Source organism: Corythoichthys intestinalis, chromosome 1 (genome assembly GCF_030265065.1).
Source record: "Corythoichthys intestinalis isolate RoL2023-P3 chromosome 1, ASM3026506v1, whole genome shotgun sequence".
Classification (NCBI taxonomy): Eukaryota; Metazoa; Chordata; class Actinopteri; order Syngnathiformes; family Syngnathidae; genus Corythoichthys; species Corythoichthys intestinalis.
This window is the reverse complement of record NC_080395.1, coordinates 64,171,708-64,190,975: the sequence shown is the minus strand read 5'-3', so window position 1 is coordinate 64,190,975 and position 19,268 is coordinate 64,171,708. Positions and strand designations below refer to the sequence as shown.

General features: G+C 38.5%; 1 protein-coding gene across 1 annotated transcript in view; it reads right to left on the bottom strand.

Moving 5' to 3' along the window:
- The window catches only part of gas2b (growth arrest-specific 2b), a 31,411-nt gene that overhangs the window by 8,273 nt on the left and 3,870 nt on the right, over positions 1 to 19,268 (bottom strand). Inside the window, exons 2-7 of the mRNA XM_057849149.1 lie at positions 18,944 to 19,173; positions 16,153 to 16,262; positions 15,831 to 15,972; positions 13,022 to 13,085; positions 11,052 to 11,550; positions 10,857 to 10,964 (exon numbers count right to left, since the gene is read on the bottom strand). Of these exons, the coding sequence (XP_057705132.1) occupies positions 10,857 to 10,964; positions 11,052 to 11,550; positions 13,022 to 13,085; positions 15,831 to 15,972; positions 16,153 to 16,262; positions 18,944 to 19,157 (1,137 nt within the window). The 5' untranslated portion in view covers positions 19,158 to 19,173. The remainder of the gene's footprint in view (positions 1 to 10,856; positions 10,965 to 11,051; positions 11,551 to 13,021; positions 13,086 to 15,830; positions 15,973 to 16,152; positions 16,263 to 18,943; positions 19,174 to 19,268) is intronic.

Genomic DNA, 19,268 nt, shown 5'->3' with positions numbered 1-19,268 from the left:
TCTGACCTGTTGCATCAACAAAGCATTTTCACTGACTGAACTGCCGCTCGCTGGGTATTTTCTCTTTTCCGGACCACTCTCTGTAAACCCAAGAGATGGTTGTATGTGAAAATCCCAGTAGATCAGCAGTTTCTTTAAAACTCAGACCAGCCTATCTGGCACCAACAACCGTGCCATGTTCAAAGTCACTTTAAATCACCTTTCTTCCTTTCTTTGAATAGCAGCAGATTGTTCACAATGTCTACATGCCTAAATGCATTGAGTTGCTGCCATGTGAATGGCTGATTAGAAATTTGTGTTAACAGGCAGTTTACAGGTGTGCCTAAATCAGCTAGTCAAGATTTTCATGTTTGAAACTCAAACAAGTGACATGAGTAGGAACTTAACTGTGTGCATGTGTTTGTATTGGTGGATGTGTGGGTGCATTTATGTGCTTGACCTGCGCAGGCGGACATGGATTTTCGTGGAGGCTGCTGCCCCGGTATAGAATCTGATGGCACTCAGTCAATGAACCAATCCATATAATGGTCCGTCTCACTTTTATCATCTTTCGCCATAAGCTGAGTGGAACATCCTTTTAATTTGTTTCCTTCCTTGCTGAAGAGCCTTAAGCTTCAACGATGACAAGTATACATTCCCAAAACACTCCTCGAGTGAAAGCCATCTCTTTTTATCCACTTTGGGCTTACTCCCTCTATTTCCTCTACTCTACTTACTTTCTTTTGTTGATGATTCATGCTTCATTCTTGCTGATTTCATCAAATACACTCCTGCTACTTTTCTAACATTTTTTTTTTTTTTTTTTTTGACAATAGAAGTGCTCAGACTCATTTTTGCCTCTCAGTAATTATGGTTTCCCTTGGAGGACCGTCATGCCTGTGAACAAACATAGGCCTACATAACAAATTGAATGATAGCTTGTTTTGAAACCAAAAGCAAGTAACAGAGACTGGTAAAAAAAAAAATGCTTGTAATGGCTCAACATTTAAAAGAGTAACAATCTAGTATTTGAGCAAGAACCACAAAGTTGATGCACATGATTTTTTATAGATAGCCACACAAACTGAGAATATGTCTACACTAGGATGGATATTTTTTTTGCCTTGTAATTCAGACAATATTTTATACCTGGCTGCACTATGTTCAAGGTGCGTTAATAAACACCACGCTCCTGCAAGGGACGCCTGCATTTGCACATACAACGCATTTTCGGCGTTGTTAGATGTCTTCTCCCGGACATATTCAAGTGTAAAATTTACAAGCTGTTTCAGTTGTAAATGCCACACAACAAATGGCGATGGCATGCCCAGTGACGTAATTTCTGTTGGCTCTGATTTTACATGGGTAGCTGGTGGCTACACTTGACAGGGTATCCGGCATTTAACAAATTAGGCGGCTCTGTAGCCCGTGTTAAAAAATATCCGGACAAGAGGTACATTAGTCTAGTGTGTGTAGTGTGTATTATTGTAGCCGACATGCTGTAAAGTATAATAATTTGAACATTTAAGGTCATTATCCGTCCTAGTGTTATAAATAAAATGTATTATTATTATTATTATTATTATGGTGTAGACATAGCCTGAGGTGACGGGCCAGACCTAAACCCTAGGCTTTGAGTTTTTCACCTGTGCCCAAGGGCATAGGTTTGCATACGGACGGTAGGGACATAACACTACCAACATTTCAGGATACTCAAATTGGTCTGACCAATTTTAAGCAACCTCATTTGCATTATATGATAAGTTCAGTTTTATATGTAATTTAGATTGTCTTTCCATATGTTATAAGGATAGAATATGCCCTACCATCATTAAGTGAATTATGTTCATCATGTTCAGACACTATCCCGTTTCTCTTGCTGAATGTGCTGGTCCATTTTTCCCCCTTACATGACCCCTCCGCACACAGCCCCGACAGATTTACGTCAAGAACATGCTGCCTCCTCCGCCCCATTCGAAGAGGAGGGATAGTAGATGTTTTTTTTTTGGCCAGTAGCAGCAGCAGCAGCCACTGTAAGTAATATAAAAACATGTCAATGTTGTGGAGGTGGGGAACGCACCACTCATTTTGCTACTGAAAGTCCGACCTGCATCAGAGTTAGCATAACATTAAACTGCGTTAAATTGCTAACCTACAAAAGTACTGCGGTCAGGCCAGCCTACACAAGGAACAGCGAAGTCAAGCTAGCAGTCCCTCATTTGGATAATTGTTTGCATTATGTGCATTTCGGTAATGCAACACAGTGGCTTCAGATTGCAAGTCCCTTAATTAAAAAAAAACAAAAAACGGTGAGCTACCCCCACTTCAGGGGGACACTAACATGAACATGACCATGAACTGAAATGTCAAATAAAATCACACATCAGAATTTCATGAGAGTACTTTGGTTCGAGTCTTGGGGTAGTGTAGTATGCCTAAAATGTAGCTCGGTCCATGGATATCTCAGATTTTTTTTAAATTATTTTTTTCCCAAATCACTATTATTTTTTATTATTATTATTTTGTTTATGTATTTTTACTCTTTGCAGTACATACTGTATAGCCCATGTCCGCTCCAATTATATTTTGCTACCTGGGTATATGCCTGAAAAAAATGCGACTCACCCCCTTAGTATATTTGTGCAATTGAATGAGTTAAACTGAGTAGTCGTCATCGTCATCTCCCGCTTATCCGAAACTTAAACTAAGTCTGAAATCTAAAATGTGTTGCTGTTCAATTACTCAAATGTCTTTCCACTTTCCTTTGGTTTATCATATTAGCAAATGATGTGATGAACAAAGAATGGCCGTGACATGATCTTGTGAGTGTCTCTCCACCCAATAACACAGTCACACAATGTGTTGTGGTTAAAAAGCTTAAGGAGATCCTAATTGGGTGCAGAGAAGAAAGGAATGTGTTCCTCTTTTTCACCACCAAAGACTGGCAGAGCACTTCACGGCCACCATGATTGAATAGTCCCCAAAGAGAATGGACAGGATGGAGAGGGCGGGGGGATGAAAGTTTATACACGAGGAGGGGCCGTTATGCTCAGTTGCTCATTAACAAGCTGTCCGATTAAACCCCTCGCTAATGACTTTGCAAATCAATAGAATGCGCATGTTTCAAAGGTGTGTACACACCTTGGGGGTCATCAGGGTGCATAGCAATTGCGGTTTGTTGCATATTTCTTGCCACACATGAAGGCAGCTGTGTCTTTCAAGGTGATAACTGGAATCAGGGTCAGTGTTTGTGCTGTCAAAAGCTGAGAAAAAGGCAGATGAAGTCAACAGCTACTCTATAGGAGTGATGGTTGAACACTGAAAGCTGGATAGGAGTTGATGTTTAAGAGACACTGAAAAATCATATCGAGGCCCTTAGGCAGGATATTTCATTTTACTGTTTTTCAAATTATATACTTTTGATTTGGATTTACTTTTTAAAAGGGTATTGTGGAAGAACACGGCGTAAGGTCCATAAATGCATGCTAGGATGAATTTTGTGTGGAATACCGTCCGCATTCTTTGAATTCAACATCATCGACAATTAACTGGAGCAAATACAGTGATCCCTCGTTTTTGGCGTTTAACGGGGACCTGACCAACCCCCCCCCGCGAAAGTCGAAAATCCACAAAATAGAGGTGCAGCTTATTTATATTTAAAAAAAAAAAAAAAAAGGGGGGGGGGTGGGGACGTTTGGGTGTGTTCAGAGTATTTATTCATATTTAGCATTGGAAAGAGATACTGTACATATAAGACATGTCCCCCCCCCCCCCCCCCCATATATAATTAAAAATAAATGTTTGACATTTTACTTTACTTTACTTAAACAAGAATAACGTAGCAAAATGCTTGTCTTTATTAAATGCCTCATTGAGTGAGTCCAATCAAATGGGACTGGCGTGGCTCAGTGGTAGAGTAGTTGTCCCACAATACTGATGTTGTGGGTTTGATTCTCCGCCCTGATGAACTCATCTCAGTATCCTTGAGCAAGATACTGAACCCCACGCTGCTCCTGGTGCTGTGTCACCAGTAGTATCTCCATAGATATATATACGGAGACACCTCAAAGGCGGATCTTTGAAGAATGTGGAATATAGTAACTGTTTTCAGTCATTTCACTTTTTTTTGCCATTCCACATGTTCGTTCATAGTTTTGATGTCTTCAGTGAGAATTTACAATAGTAGTGAAAATATATAAGATGCAAAAATGATGAAGTGTATCCATACTTCTGACTTTGGTTTCAGTCATCAACATGTTTTGCCCCCAGCCCCACAAAAGTAAAACTCTACGTATGATTACAAACTCTAACTATAAAATGTACATAAAGGCTGGTTACAAACTGTAGAAGTGCTGGCTGTCTTGTACTTGTAGGCTTTGTTTCGAGTTTTGTTGCGTTGTGCTGTAATTCCAAGTGCTTCCTTGTTGAATTGGATGTCCAGTTTTTAGCGGTCGACTGTCTTTTTGAGCCAGTACAAACTTTGCAACGAACGGAGATATTTTTGTCATCTTTACTGGACAGATATGTGAAGTAATGGGTGTATTTCCAGTGAGCAAATGCAGCTGTTTGTGGTATATCTGCTGCTTTCACTGTTAGCATTCTGATGACGCAGCGAGGCAATGTTGTTGACCGCCGTCGCAGACAAACAGCATGGTAATACACGTGACCCGTTTTTTTTTATTTTCAATGAGAAAACGTGAGATGTGACTCCCAAACTCAAGAGCAATATTTTCTGTTCAAATGCTCTTCGTACATGACTACTGTATTCTTCATTCTACATACATTATGAGGCAACAACAAAATAGTAACGCACATGCACGAAGGACACTAACTTTAATCAGATTACTGGCTTGGAAAAATGAACGCATTAGATTGCTCGTTACTGAAAGAAAGTGATCAGATTACAGTAACACGCTACTGACAACACTGCTCATCGTTAACTTTAACAAGCAAACTCAAAGTCCAGCTGCCAGCTGAGCAAGAAAAGCAGCAAGAAGGAGAGTGGGAGGCTGTAAGTGATCGGATCGGGATATCTCTATAAAATACTACATTTACCGTATTTTCCGGACTATAAGTTGCACCTGAGTATAAGTCGCACCAGCCATAAAATGCCCAACAAAGAGGAAAAAAACATATATAAGTCGCACTGGAGTATAAGTCGCATTTTTGGGGGAAATTTAATTGATAAAATCCAACACATAGAACAGATATGTCATCTTGAAAGGCAATAGTCGTTCCGGAATATAAGTCGCACTCCCAGCCAAACTATGAAAAAAAATCTGCGACTTACAGTCCAAAAAATACTGTATTTAAAAAAAATAAAAAAATAAAAAAAAGCTGTAATGAACTGAGGGCGCAAATTTTGAAGCACGAAGTAGCGACGGATCACTGCATAGTGAAGCAGAACCTCTCATGATGTACGCCATGATGGGGAAAGTATTTTAGAAAAGCTACGTCCTGAGAACCCTCATTAAATTGTACATTTGCCTATGATAAAATAATCACTTTGTCCTCTTTTTTGTTTTTTTTTACTGAAACAGATCAACTTCACTTCTGCACTTTCACAGCAATAGATCTAGATTCACTAAAACCATTTTTGACTGTATTATTTTGTCAGGAAACCGCGGCTGACAGCATAGATTGTCAGTTAGTGTGTTAGGGTCGTCGGACTTTCAATAAGATAAATCGTACACTAAATAGATTTTAACTGGGAACCAATTAGCTACTTAAAATCCCTTTCCCTTTGTTTGGTCAATTATAGGGACAAAAGCAGAATTCCTATTATATTGTAAAATATGTTTTTTATACATGAGGGCGAAGCTGTCATCTTAGTGGAAGTGAAATAAATCATCCAGTTTACAATGCGACGCCTCCCCAAATGGAAGGACACTGACTCCCAAGGGGGCTGCCATTTGAACTGCACACAACAGCCATATCTTTGCAAAATCAACCTGAAAGAGGCACGTTTGTTTTCCCTTCAGGTTTGAACTCTTAGCTGAAGGTCTGTGTACTGAATAAAATCATTGTCAGCCCAGTCTTATCCAGACCATTCGTTGCCAAGCAACCCTGGCTCCCAGAAGGCCTTTCCTTGAGCCTTTGTATTGAAACACACAGGTGGTGAATGACTCGGGGAGGCTGAAAGGCAACAACATCTCCATTCCAGGTAATGGCAAATCAGGAAGTGATTCATGTTAACATAATGTCATTAATTATGTTTGAAAAATCATTTTACACTCACACCTACACACCTGTTTTGGGGTAGTTTTTCTTTAGATGGAATTGATGGTAGCGAATCATAACTACTACATAACTACTAGTCTGAATAACAGAATTAACAGAAAACCTCTAGCAGTTTGCTGGAAAGCAATAAATAAATAAATGGGAGGGTTAATTAATTTTTATTTGGTGTTAATGAGATGCATTTTCACCTTTTCATGCAAGAATTAATATATTTTTTCCTGAAATGTTTTAATTACATTCATATAGACAGGGGTATCAACGTTGGGGCCCATGAGACAGTATTTTGTGGCCCCCATTTGACATATAATTGCAGTATTAATGTTACTTACACGTATTTTGCAACGGGCAATTAAAAAATAGATAAATTATTTTGAAATAAAATGAATGAATGAATTGAAAGCACAATTCCGGGGTAAAAAAATTAATACTAATGAGTAAAAGAGATTTTGAAAAAAAAAAAAAAATTAAAAAGCCATGAGTAATCAAAAATTATATACAACGAAATGAAATGAAATAAAAAAAAAATTAAAAACATTAAAAAAATGGTAATAAGCTGAAAAATTAAGAGGACAGACGTAAATTCGAATAAGTGTGGCCAGTGTCTGTGGCATTCTTTATTTTTGCTCTACAAAGCTGGCATCTAAAAAAGTGGATGTATATTTTTCAGTGATATTTGTGTTATAGTTTGTGTTAATTATTTAGTAAATTAGTCATTTAGTCATTTAGTCAGTTATAAACCTCAGATATTGACACATGAATGCCAGCATGAACATACCTCCTTGAGATATGGTGATATGGTGTGTTGTTTACACATGTTGGGTCTTCTAATAAAAGTTAATCAACATTTCCAATATTATATCTTAAAGCAAAACTGTCTTTAAATTTTGTCTCTCTTTCAATCATCCATTCATTCAACTTTCATTCCGTTTATCAGTTGCCATTAAATCTCTCCCCCTTTGTCTCCACTAAGCATTAGAATATAAATTAGCATTAAATAGAACTAAAAATCAGTAGAAATCAAGGCGAGGCTTTGAATTCATCTTGTAGGCTATAGACAGAGGTGGGTAAAGTGGGCAAAAACTTTACTCAAGTAAGAATAGTGTTACTTCAAAATAATATTACTCAAGTAAAAGTAAAAGTAGTCATCCAAAAAAATTTGCTCAAGTACAAGTAAAAAAACTTTTTGGTGAAAAGAACTTGCACTATTTCTGTCTTGCACATATTTCAGTCTAAGCAAGCTATAATTATTCACTTATAGCTCTAGAGCGTAGATATTCCTATTTATTTGTTTTATTTTATCATATTTAATTAGGTACATATGTTTATACTAGAGTGCCACGTCCAATTTCATTGTTCACAATGTTCCGTTGTTGACATTGACAATAAAGACCTATTCTATTCTATTCTATTCTATTCTATTCTATTCTATTCTATTCTATTCTATTCTATTCTATTCTAAGTAATGAGTAACATTGTGAGTAACTGTAAATTAGTAATACAGTGGTACCTCGACATACGATCGCTTCGACACACGATCTTTTCGACATCTGACGTAAAATTTGACTCGCCATTTGTTTCTTCATCCGACAACATGCTTGAAATACGACGATTTTTGACAGCGCCACAGTTTCTTTGTTTCGCCGGAAGACGGACGCACAGCTGATTTTCTTGTGAGAGAAATCAAGACTGGATCCAAAAAGGTTAGTGCAGGTGCAGAAAAAAAGAAAAGGTGATGCATACCATTGAAATGAAGATTTAAATGATAGCATAATATAAGCACGGTGTGTGCATCCAAGAACTGGGTCGACAATAGGGCCGTAGAATGTTGATCTTGGCCGGCGGTCCTCATCCGTTCACCAGTCTTTATAAGTTAAGGTGACAATTCTTATTGTGGGAGCATCGCCAAAGAAATCGCCAGCTTCGTCAGGTTTCAAATCATTTATTCCATCAACTTGTGCCACCCACACTGACGCCAGCATCAAAACAGAAAGTAAAATAGAAATGCTCTCTTGCTCACTGACAGGTCAGCCCTGCGGTGCGTTCAGGTACAGCAAAAAAAGTCTGCCACATTAGAACCCGATTCGATACATTATTACAGGTATTATTATTATTATTATTATTATTATTATTATTATTATTATTATTATTATTACTATTATCATACTATTATTGTTCAAATTATTATTCATAATTTGTTTTGCTGTTTGTAATTACTATTTGCAATAGTAACAGCAATATTTATTAAGGATTAAGTGTAGGATTTTTAGGCTGTGGAACGAATTTATGGCACTATAATGTATTCCTATGGGAAATCCTGCTCGACATACGACCATTTCGACCAATTCGTCCTGGAACGAATTAACTTCATATGTAGAGGTACCACTGTAGTAAATTAGCAAATTTACTATTTGCTGATAGTAACAGTAAATTTTTTTAAATACTTTTTTTTCTCAGCACAATTATCTATATGAACTGCTATTGTAATACTGTATTTTAACCTATTACATAACCACACTAAGCCAAAGAAATACAAAAAAAAAAAAAAATCATTGAATTCTGGCGACAGAAAAAAAATCTACAGAAAAGAAGCATAATTCGTCCAGAGAGCATGAGTGCCATCTAGTGGTGAAAATACTTCCTAATTGGATTAGTTGAATAGTGAATAGTTCCTATGATGAAGTTAAAAGGACCATATCTCCGGTTTTCCGTGGTCCATCGGTGCGAAATAAAAACTGGGAGAGCGGTTAACATCGCTTTCGAGTCATGTTGATGCCAGCACTCAATGTCAAATACTTTATCTTTTACCGTGCTTTAAAGACGCCACGTGATTGAACAGGTTGGCGTGATCATCGAATGGCAAGTTTGCTCATTGGTGTAATGGTGTCATGTGATTATTGTTGATACTGTTGCATCATTTGCAAAAAAAAAAAAAAAAGTAAAATCTAATATGTACAATAAAGAGGAAAAATGTAACGACTAATTTAGAACAAAGTATCGGAGTAAAAGTAGCGTTTCTTCTTCAAAAATCTAATCATGTAAAAGTAAAAAGTATGGCTTAGTAACACTATTCTTAGAAGAACTTTTTTCTCATAAAGTCAATAAATAATAAATAGTTAATAATAATAAATATATGTAACGTGTTACAACCACCTCTGGCTATACGTCATGCTAGCAAGCATTTCAAGTGACTGTAGCTCAAATCACCCTAAAATTTCCGCTTGAATAAAGACTAAGGCTAGCTTCATACTGCAGGTCTTAATGCACAAATCCGTTTTTCCGACTCGAGTGAGGCATTAACTTGACAGTCTGAACGAAACAAGTCGCATAGGCCTTACGGTAGTGGTGCAGCTGTGCGTTAGCGCCTAGCTTGCCTTGAACATGGCTTTTGGGGAAGGGTCGGGCTTGACAACAGTTATAAAAAAATAAAATGGGGGGTTGAGGATAAGCCTGAGAATGCTCGGTTTTCTCTCTGCTCCATATGAGCAATATTTCACGATTGCTCACACGGCCGAGAATCAGGTCAAACTGTCCATATGCTCATGCACGGACAGTGCGTGCATGCTATCGATCCATAGAAACTTTGATTATAAGACTAAACGTGGATTATTTACAGTATATCACAAAAGTGAGTACACCCCTCGCATTTTTGCAGATATTTAAGTACCGTTTATCTTTTCATGGGACAACACTGACAAAATGAAACTTTGACACAATGAAGGTAGTCTGTGTACAATTATATAATAGAATTAATTTATTTTCCCCTCACAATAACTCAAAATATAGCCATTACTATCCAAACCCCTGGCAACAAAAGTGAGTACACCCCTCAGAAACTACGTACATCCCTAAATGTCCAAATTGAGTACTGCTTGTCATTTTCCCTCCAAATTGTCAGGTGACTCATTACAGGAGGGCTGTCAGCATTACTGCAGAGATAGAAGAGGTGGGGGGTCAGCCTGTTAGTGCCCAGTAGGAAGCCTCTTCTGAAGACGGTACACAAGAAAGCCCGCAAACAGTTTGCTGAAGACATGTCAACAAAGCACATGGATTATTGGAACCATGTCCTATGGTCTGATGAGATGGGCGTGCTTTTTTGTGTACCGTCTTCGGACGAGGCTCCCTCCTAGGGTGACAGCCATGTACACCAATTTGATGTAGAGTGCGGCGTATGCTTTGACTTTTGTGATACACTGTATGTCTGGTATTTTTGTCCTCTTTTTGGAAATCAAATGTATGATCACCTTTGAATGACGTGAAGCCAGCATGTGTGGGCATTTGTTTGCGGGTCAGTTTCCTCAGTGCATCTCGGGCTGCGAATTAGTGAGCATGCGTGATACTTGAACGGGCTCAATGGACAAAAGCAGTCTGAACGGGCACGCCAAAAAAAGAAGATATGACAAAAAAATCGGATTTGTGCATAAAGACCTGCGGTATGAACCTAGACTTAGAGACATGTAATGAGCTATATTTAAAAGTAAATCATAAAACAAACCGTGGTTGAAGCAAATGAGCTCCATTAATACGAATTAGAATAGCTGTCAGTGTGTATTCATTGCTCAGTGACTGTGGTTTGTTGGTGGTCGGGGGAAAAAAAAGCTGCAAGGCAAGAAATGTAGGTATATTCATGCAGTGCTTACCCGTATATAAAGAACTTTATCCCCCACTCGATAACAGCTCTTTGGCTGCTTTTCAACAGGGAACCTGTTTGGACAGCTGCAAGGTGGATTTTCAATAATGTTTCTCACCTGATGAAAAACAGGACAGACAAAAGGTGTTAATGCAGTGTAGGCAATGTCAGCAAGTTCAAATAAGACACGTTCTAAAGGGCATACAGTGTCGTCCAAAATGTTGCTCGTCCCGGTGCTCTTTTTAGTCGCGGATTTGCTGAAGTGATGTTTCAGGTTTGGTGTCCGGGAGGGTGCGGGCGGTCTTGTTGCAAAAGCCACCTGGGTTTTGCTTTTAGGGGCAGCAGATGTGTCATTGGGACACAAAGGGGTTTGTGTTGAAGCTGTGGTTGTGCAGAGTTTCTGAGGAGAGAGGATGGACTGCAAGTGGGATAAACATGTGGGCATTAGATCTGCAGTGGCTGATGGAAGATCAGACGTGAGGGGTGTGATGTGGGCTTCAGAGAGACAGGTTGAACTTGGAGTGTGGGCCACTGGTGGAGAAGCAGGGGGCGGGGTTGGGGGCTCGCTTGAATGTGATAGTGAGCAATGCTCCGGGGGAGGAAAAAACGAGAAAGGTAGTGAAGACAATGGAGACAGACTCCCTGCCTCCTCCTTTTCTATCTCTCGCTCCAACTTCACAAGGCCTGGAGGCTCCACTCCATACCTTAGAAGGCAAACATTTGGTAATAATCTTAAAGTAATTTAAAGAAATTATTAAAATAAGTGATCTCAAAACTTTTGTTTTAGACCCAAACAAATATGTGTAAAATAATGACAAAATATAATGAACCGGAAACATACTGTAAATGGATATTTACTGTATAGGTACCCCACAACTTTTCATAATTTCATTCTCATTTAAAGACCAAATGTGAAGTAATTTCATAAAATGCCAAATGTGTTCAAAATTAATAAAACATTGTTGAACAAATGAAGCATGAAAAAAATAATTTATATGTTGTAGCCTATATATTGACAAAATAATCGCATTTCCGTAGTTTGAGCCTGAAAGGGGACGAACCCGGAAGTTATACGTCACACCGAGAACAGTGATGGCAGCGCTCCATACGGCCGCCATACAGAGCCCTTCAAACAATGATTCAAACAGCGCTATAAGGGATAGATCGAGCGCAAGGGAGGAGATCCAAGTTTTTGAAGAGTTGGAGAAGGAGAAGGAGGATGGAATTTTATGTTGGACCTTACATGTATTAGCCAGACGCTAATCAGGATGCAAACAATGTGCCCACGTGACCTGACATGGAATGGGACGAGACCCATCGAGATTGCAAGATTGGTAAGATATAGGCTGTTTTTTTTATGATTTGAAGATGCAGACGTTTGCACATAATTTTATTTTTTTACATTATTACTCATCGCTGATATGAATAGCATCGATTGTGGTTTGCCTCGAGACGAAAGCTAACGTCGCTAGCTTCTACTGTTCATTTCACAACATGATCGGGGATTCGTCAAAACTTTTCTTTTATCCCAGGCAATAGTAGGTTGTTTATTTACCTTCGGACCCTCTGACGAACGCGGAAGTGTTCGCCGAAACATGTCAGGTAAATAAACCACCTGCTATTGCCTGGGATAAAAGAAACGTTTTGACGAATCCCCAATGATGTTGTGGAATGAACAGTAGAAGCTAGCGACGTTAGCTTTTATGTACCTGACATGTTTCGGCGAACACTTCCGCCTTCGTCAGAGGGTCCGAAGGCGGAAGTGTTCGCGGAAACATACAAGTTTTCTTTAGATTGAGAACAATACATCGCCACACACCGCCGTGGCATCTTACCGAGAAGCAATGCAACAATACTTTTCTATTGCGGACTTCCCTCGCAGTTCTGTGTATGACGTAATTTTCCAAGATTTTCGAAGGAAAGCATTTTCGTTGTCAAGGGCGTTGCTATGGGTTAAACATAGAATCTGGAAGGGTTGCGTTAAAAAAACATAACGGAAATATGCTTATAATTGTTTAGCCATTGATATTATTCAAAAACATGGTTGGCCAAACTTACTTCACATTTGGTCTTTAACGGAAAGGTCAAGTGTAAAATATTTACATAATTGTTGAGTGATCTCACATTGTAGGAGCTTGACAGTCGCTCCAGCACATGTTAATGTATGGTATTTACCTGGCGGCCATGCGTCCCAGCGCCATCAGGCAAAGGCATACCTCCCTCGGTTGCTTATGGAGGACTTTGCACGGCACATGCACAGAAGACGAACAAAAATGGGTAGAGATAAAGTTTGAGGCAGAGATGAAGATTGAATAATTTAATATACTGTAGATCCACCCTCTGGAGATAAATGTGTGTATGACAAAGGGGGCATAGTTTGGGAAGTGCTCAGTCTGCTTGTGTTGTTCCTCTCTATCTATGAGGTCAAACTGGAATTCATTTGGCCTTTGAATGCGCATCTGAGAACATGAGGGCATGAATTCTTCATCCCCTATAACCAATCCACTACTTCCACATTCAACAAAGTACCCATATAGACCCAACAAAGCATTGTCAAGAAGTCATGTTTTGGCATACCTGAGGCAACAAAATCAGTTGTTCAAAACAAAATATTATGAAACTTGCAATTTGATCTAGGTTATGAAGGAGGACAAAAAAACAAGTTTTGTCACATCCAGGGGTGGACTGGTAATCTGTAGCTTCTGGAGGATCACAGAACAGCCGGTGCTCTGGACGGCCGGCGGCCGCCATACATTTATCACTGTTTTTATCCCCCCCTATCCTCTATAATTATCTACAGTTCGCATCCAATCTGACAGGTGGCAGCAATGCGCCTGGCTGTTAACCGCCAATCTGATAGGAGGAGAACGAAGAAGAAGTGGGCCATTGCCGCAAGGCGCTGTGACTCTGAAAGACTTGTTGTGGCCCAAGAAGGGGCAGGATAGAGCGATAAGAGCTTTGGCAAACTTTCTAGTTGCCACCGGGCTGAGATGGAATGAAGAGGCTTACTAGTTAGGTATATTGGCAAATGTTATCCTCCAGGTAGCTACAATTTAAATGAAATAAATGGCAATTAAAGGCAGTGGCGGACTTGGCAATTTTCGGGCCTAAGGCGAACATATCCAGGGGCCCTCTCCATGGGTCAGGGGTTAAAAAGGTGAGAAAGGTGTGGAGGAAATATGTTCTGGTACACTAGGGCTGTCCTAAACGAAAAATTTTCTCCTGATTAGTCAGCTGACTAGTTTTACGATTAATCGACTAATCTAATAATTTTCTTTTTTTTTACTAATTTAGCAATGAAATTTTTGTTGACGCTTACTAATTCACAAAACTATTTTGGAACACTTAAATTCTTTATTAAAGTACAAATAATGATGAAAATAACAATAATTGATCACAAATAAACAATAAGGTTAAATGCTGATAGCATTTACTAGTGCAAAAGAATGGCAAGTAAACAGATTCAGAACACTGACTTTGCCTTTCCAACATTATTCAAAACAATTCTTAAAAAAATTCTAGCAATATTATTATAGTATACTACTATATATAATAGTAGTATAATAATTATAATAATTATTCATTGCCAATCATATTTGTCATGAAGAGTGTCATTTCAAAGCTATTCTTAGTGTAGAATCTGTATTATGTAGTATTTACTCAACATATTATATTATTAATTCTGAAGTATGTGAGATTGTTAATCATTATTTATATGACGAACATGACGTGCTTTTGCTGTTTACCAGCTATTGAGTGTTATTGTATGACTGATTGGAACTGTACTACATTGTTTCGCCACAGGGTGTGCCGTCGTGTGTTTTATGTTCGGTGTGAAGAAGATGAAGAAAGTTAAAAGAGGCCTTAGAAGCCTGTTCTCAACTTCTCCCTCACTGCACTTTGGCTCTATGGAGAGCACGTTCGCTCATGTGTTCAAAATAAACGATAGCCGACGTGCAAAGTAGCAAGTGAGCTGTAAAAATAGCGAGCTTAGTGGCGTGAAAACCGCGGGAGAGCTAAGTGAAGCTAACGAACAGCTAAGCAGAGCGAAGCAATGCTAAACGGCGCTAAATGAAGTTAAGCGACTGATACTCAGTCCGTCGTCATGGAACAGTCCATTGTAGTGCGTGTGTGGGGGGGGGGGGGGGGACAATATAAATGCAGCATTCAAATGGCTTTCTTTTTTGTTTCGTTATTTGTTTGTTTGGTATGCTGACAAAATTATACATGATGAATAGTTGGGGGTGCTGCTGGCTCCAGTGGCCCAAGCCGTTGCTCATTGGGGCAAGGGCAGCTGGTTGGGGGCCTAAGGCGATCGTCTACTTTGCCTGAATAGTAGATCTGCCTATGAATAAAGGTCTAGTGCCAGCTAGTCTATGTCCCCATTTGCAATCGTGTCAAGTTACAGTATGCTAGTCCTAATATCCCTGTCCTAAGAAAAAATATTTTAGCTGTAAAACAACGTATGCACACGCAGCAGCAATATTCATCCAGAAGAGATATAACAAAATATTAATAAAATGAATGGTTTTACTTTTAAAAGTTTGACAGCCCTATTTTCTAATGATTGAGAAGAGTTACAGCACGGTGGCTGAGTGGTTAGCACATCTGCCTCACAGTTCTGAGATCAAGGGTTCAATCCCGGGCTTCGGCCTTCCTGTGTGGAGTTTGCATGTTCTCCCCTCTCTCCTCCTCCCACATCCCAAAAACATGCATGGTAGGCTGATTGAACACTCTAAATTGTCGGTAGGTATGAGTGTGTGCGTGAATGGTTGTATGTCTCCTTGTGCCCCGCGATTGACTGGCAACCAGTTCAGGGTGTTCCCTGCCTACTGCCCGTAGTTAGCTGGGATAGGCTCCAGCACCTCCGCGACCCACGTGGAAGATGAATGAATGAATGAGAAGAGATATGTGGATAGCTCCTTCAGGATAATAACCAGGACATTTTAATTACTGAATGGCAATTACATTGACATGAACTCACCCAAATCCTCTGACTCAAAAAGGTGGGACCTTTCGATACCAATCTTGCGGCACCAATACAGAAAATTAGCTGTGTTGTCTCTGGCAAAAAATGATCCTGAAGTTGCATCAGCTCGCCAATGGATGACTCTTCTTGTGAAGGGCTGCACATGGTACAAACAAATACACAAATATGAGCCTACGTATTCAACAAAGAAGTTATAAGTCACTAGCATCATCTCTTTTTTCTGCAAATGTCCACATGCACTAATGTTTGTGTTATCAATGCACACAGCACATGCTATGTTATGGAACATCATTATCAATTAATTCTGTTACAGCACCTTGCCTTTACTGTTGTGGCTCATCTTGTCTTGGAGAAACTGAGCCAGTTGACAAAGCACAACGCCATTGTCCAGTCTTTCTATTAGACTGTCAGCAGTCAGGTCCCCACCTACGCACCAACACGAACACACACAAATACTAATACAGGAAATCAAATCCATTGAAATGTATCAATGTTTTGCAAGATATTAAGATCTTAAGAAAAACCCCATTCATATACTGTATTTAAAGGGAACATCAGACTTAGAGACTTAAAGGCCACAATTCTTTTTTACTAGATTTGTTATTAGAAACACATAAAATATTGCCATTGATTTAAAAATCTATCATGTTTAGTCCAACACAAGCGCACATTGGTTAAAAGCTGCGAGTACATACTATTTGTGTTTTTATTGAGTTTCAGTTTCAATTTCATTCCCTCAAAATCCTTTTTGCATGTGTTTTCCTCTCATACTTTTAAGCAATTTTTTTTTTTTTTTTGTGGGAGCTTCAAAGCAGGTTGTTGATCTGTTCACCACATTTGTCACGTAGCATATTTAAACCACCCTTATTTGATATTATTACGTTTAAGTATTTTCTTAAGGCATCTTCAATATGTTCTGTCTGTATGCATCTAAACAAAACAAGATAAAAGTGCTCGGTAGTACTTTGGCCTCTTGTCAGACATTTCGCTGGTCTTGTAGGACATTTCGCCGGTGTAGCACATTTTGGCAGAACACAGTTTTTTTTTTCTACTCTTGTCTCGTCTCATCCCATCTATCCTGTTTATTTTGCTTTTGTTGCTCGTTTTGTGAAATATTGACAGTGCTGTCATGCTCATTGATGTTCCTCTTGATTTCAAATTGAAAGGTTTGAACAGATTACATGTTTATGTCACTATAGTCATACTCTGGAAGCTCAGCAGCATAACCATGTGACGTCACTGCCCTGCAACGTCAACAACAATGGGGACCTATTAGATAAACTAATTTTACAAATTGTATCAAAACGAAAAGGTGGTGTTTCAATATCAAATTATTTTAAATCATAATAATGTTTATCTTTTAAGAACCACAAGCCTTTCTATCCGTGGATCCCTTTAAATTGTGACATATTGTACACTGCAAGAACACACCTCCGTCAACCGAGTTAAATTCATTTGTTTTCAGCATACATCTATTAGAAACAAATGATCTGCCAGTGCTAAAAGTAAATTTTACTCATTTAGATTTCTTAAAATAAGAAAAACAGATAGGCTTTCATTAACCTGTAACAGACTTAATTCAAGCAATAAATTAGTAATTTTATCTAAATTAAAAAAAAAAAAAAAAACTTTAAACACTTATTTTAAGTAACATTTTGTGTATAATAAGCAAAAATCACTTACTCTAAAGTCTAAACAACAAATCTAGGAATTTAAACCTTAAGAATCCTTAAACCACCCATTCTAAGCAACAGAACTACTCAGTGAAATCGTTATATAAACTTGAAACACTTGTTTTCTAAGATTAACATTTCTTGTTTGTTACTTGTTTAAACATACCAAAAAAATCAAAAGATGAACTTTATCAATAGAAGTGATTTATTCAAGGTATATTCGAGTGTTTCTTATTTTAGGAGGGTGGGAGTAAATGTGTTAGATATGAATATATTGCTCTAAACGTTATTTGAAAGCATATTTTTCTTTATTTAGGTGAAATATTACTGAAATTTAGATGTATGGGCTTAGTCAGAACAAATAGCAATATTTCCTTAAAAAGGTACAATAATCTTACACATTAATCTAGTAACTAGCAATTAACACTCTAAATAAGATGGAAAAATTATATGACTAGATTTAAGAAGAATAATCTTATTAGGACGTTACAAATTTGCAGTGTATTTAAATTGTGACATGGACTGTAAAGCTACAAATCATGTCAACTGAAAAATCATATAAGGTCGAGTGTCTTTGTAGCTGTACTGCTTGAAACTCTCCAACATCCATTAGTATGTTGTTATCGTTAAGAAAGCCAAGGAGGGGAAAAAAATTGAGCCACACAGAACCCAACTGTTTTATATTAGTACTGGCATAAGTGGGTATGAAGAAAAAGTTCTAAAGACTCAAACATGATGAGTATTTATAACAAACATGTTTCATGACGTAAACACCATCCTGTTTTGATCTGTTACGTAGGAAAATCTAAAGAGAACAAACATAGCAACAATTTATTTGTATTTACTGTAATCGTATTTCTTTACACTCTAGCAACGATTCTCTAATTGACTCTGACATCCGGACCCCTTTATATTTTGACTCACAATATATTTGACATGCAATGACGTGTCCACATGAGTACATATTTAGAGTAAATCTGTTTCAGTTTGCTAAAACACCACTGCATACGTTTGTAGAAACAAGTCAAAGGTCAAAATGTGCTACAGCAGATCTTTAATCTGAAGTGGGGATAGATCTTCTACATGAGGTATAGAGACATATTCAGGGCACTATTAGCTATCACCAGCTCAATAAGGGTGCTCTATGACATTGTCTCCTTCCACACGGGCCAAGCGCAGTGACATTGCCATGCATGCGATGTACAGTAATTGTACCAAATTTAAATGGAGTGCGGAGTATTTGAGTATCTGCTTTGATTAGCAGTCACTCCTGACTGGACAAAACACCCGCTTTTTAATGTCCCTATTTAAAAAAAAATAAAATAAAAAAAACAATCTCTCGAGCTAAGACATCCGCACCTTAGAGCCCTAGGAAATAAGGTTTGAAGACAACAAAAGTTCAGAATTGTGAAATTTAATGTTGATCAATCTCACCCATGATGGAGTTAAGCCAAAGTGCCAGGTCTTCTTTCATAGGCATCAGGCTGGCATCATGGCGATACGGTAGCCACTCGCTGTACTCCTGAGGACTGACCATGCCTGGCCCATAACGATGCCGCTGCCCAACGAGACAGCTCATCCCCAACCCTGTCAGCGGACTCACAGGACTCTCAGCCCTTGTTTTCATTGATTCCACTTCACCATCCATGCAGTCTTAAATTGTCCTGCAAGGAGACGTGTTAAATTTTTGGTATCAAATGTGCTGTTTTAATATCACTCAGACTGGAAATGTCTAAATTTTAAAAAATTACGAGGTTCA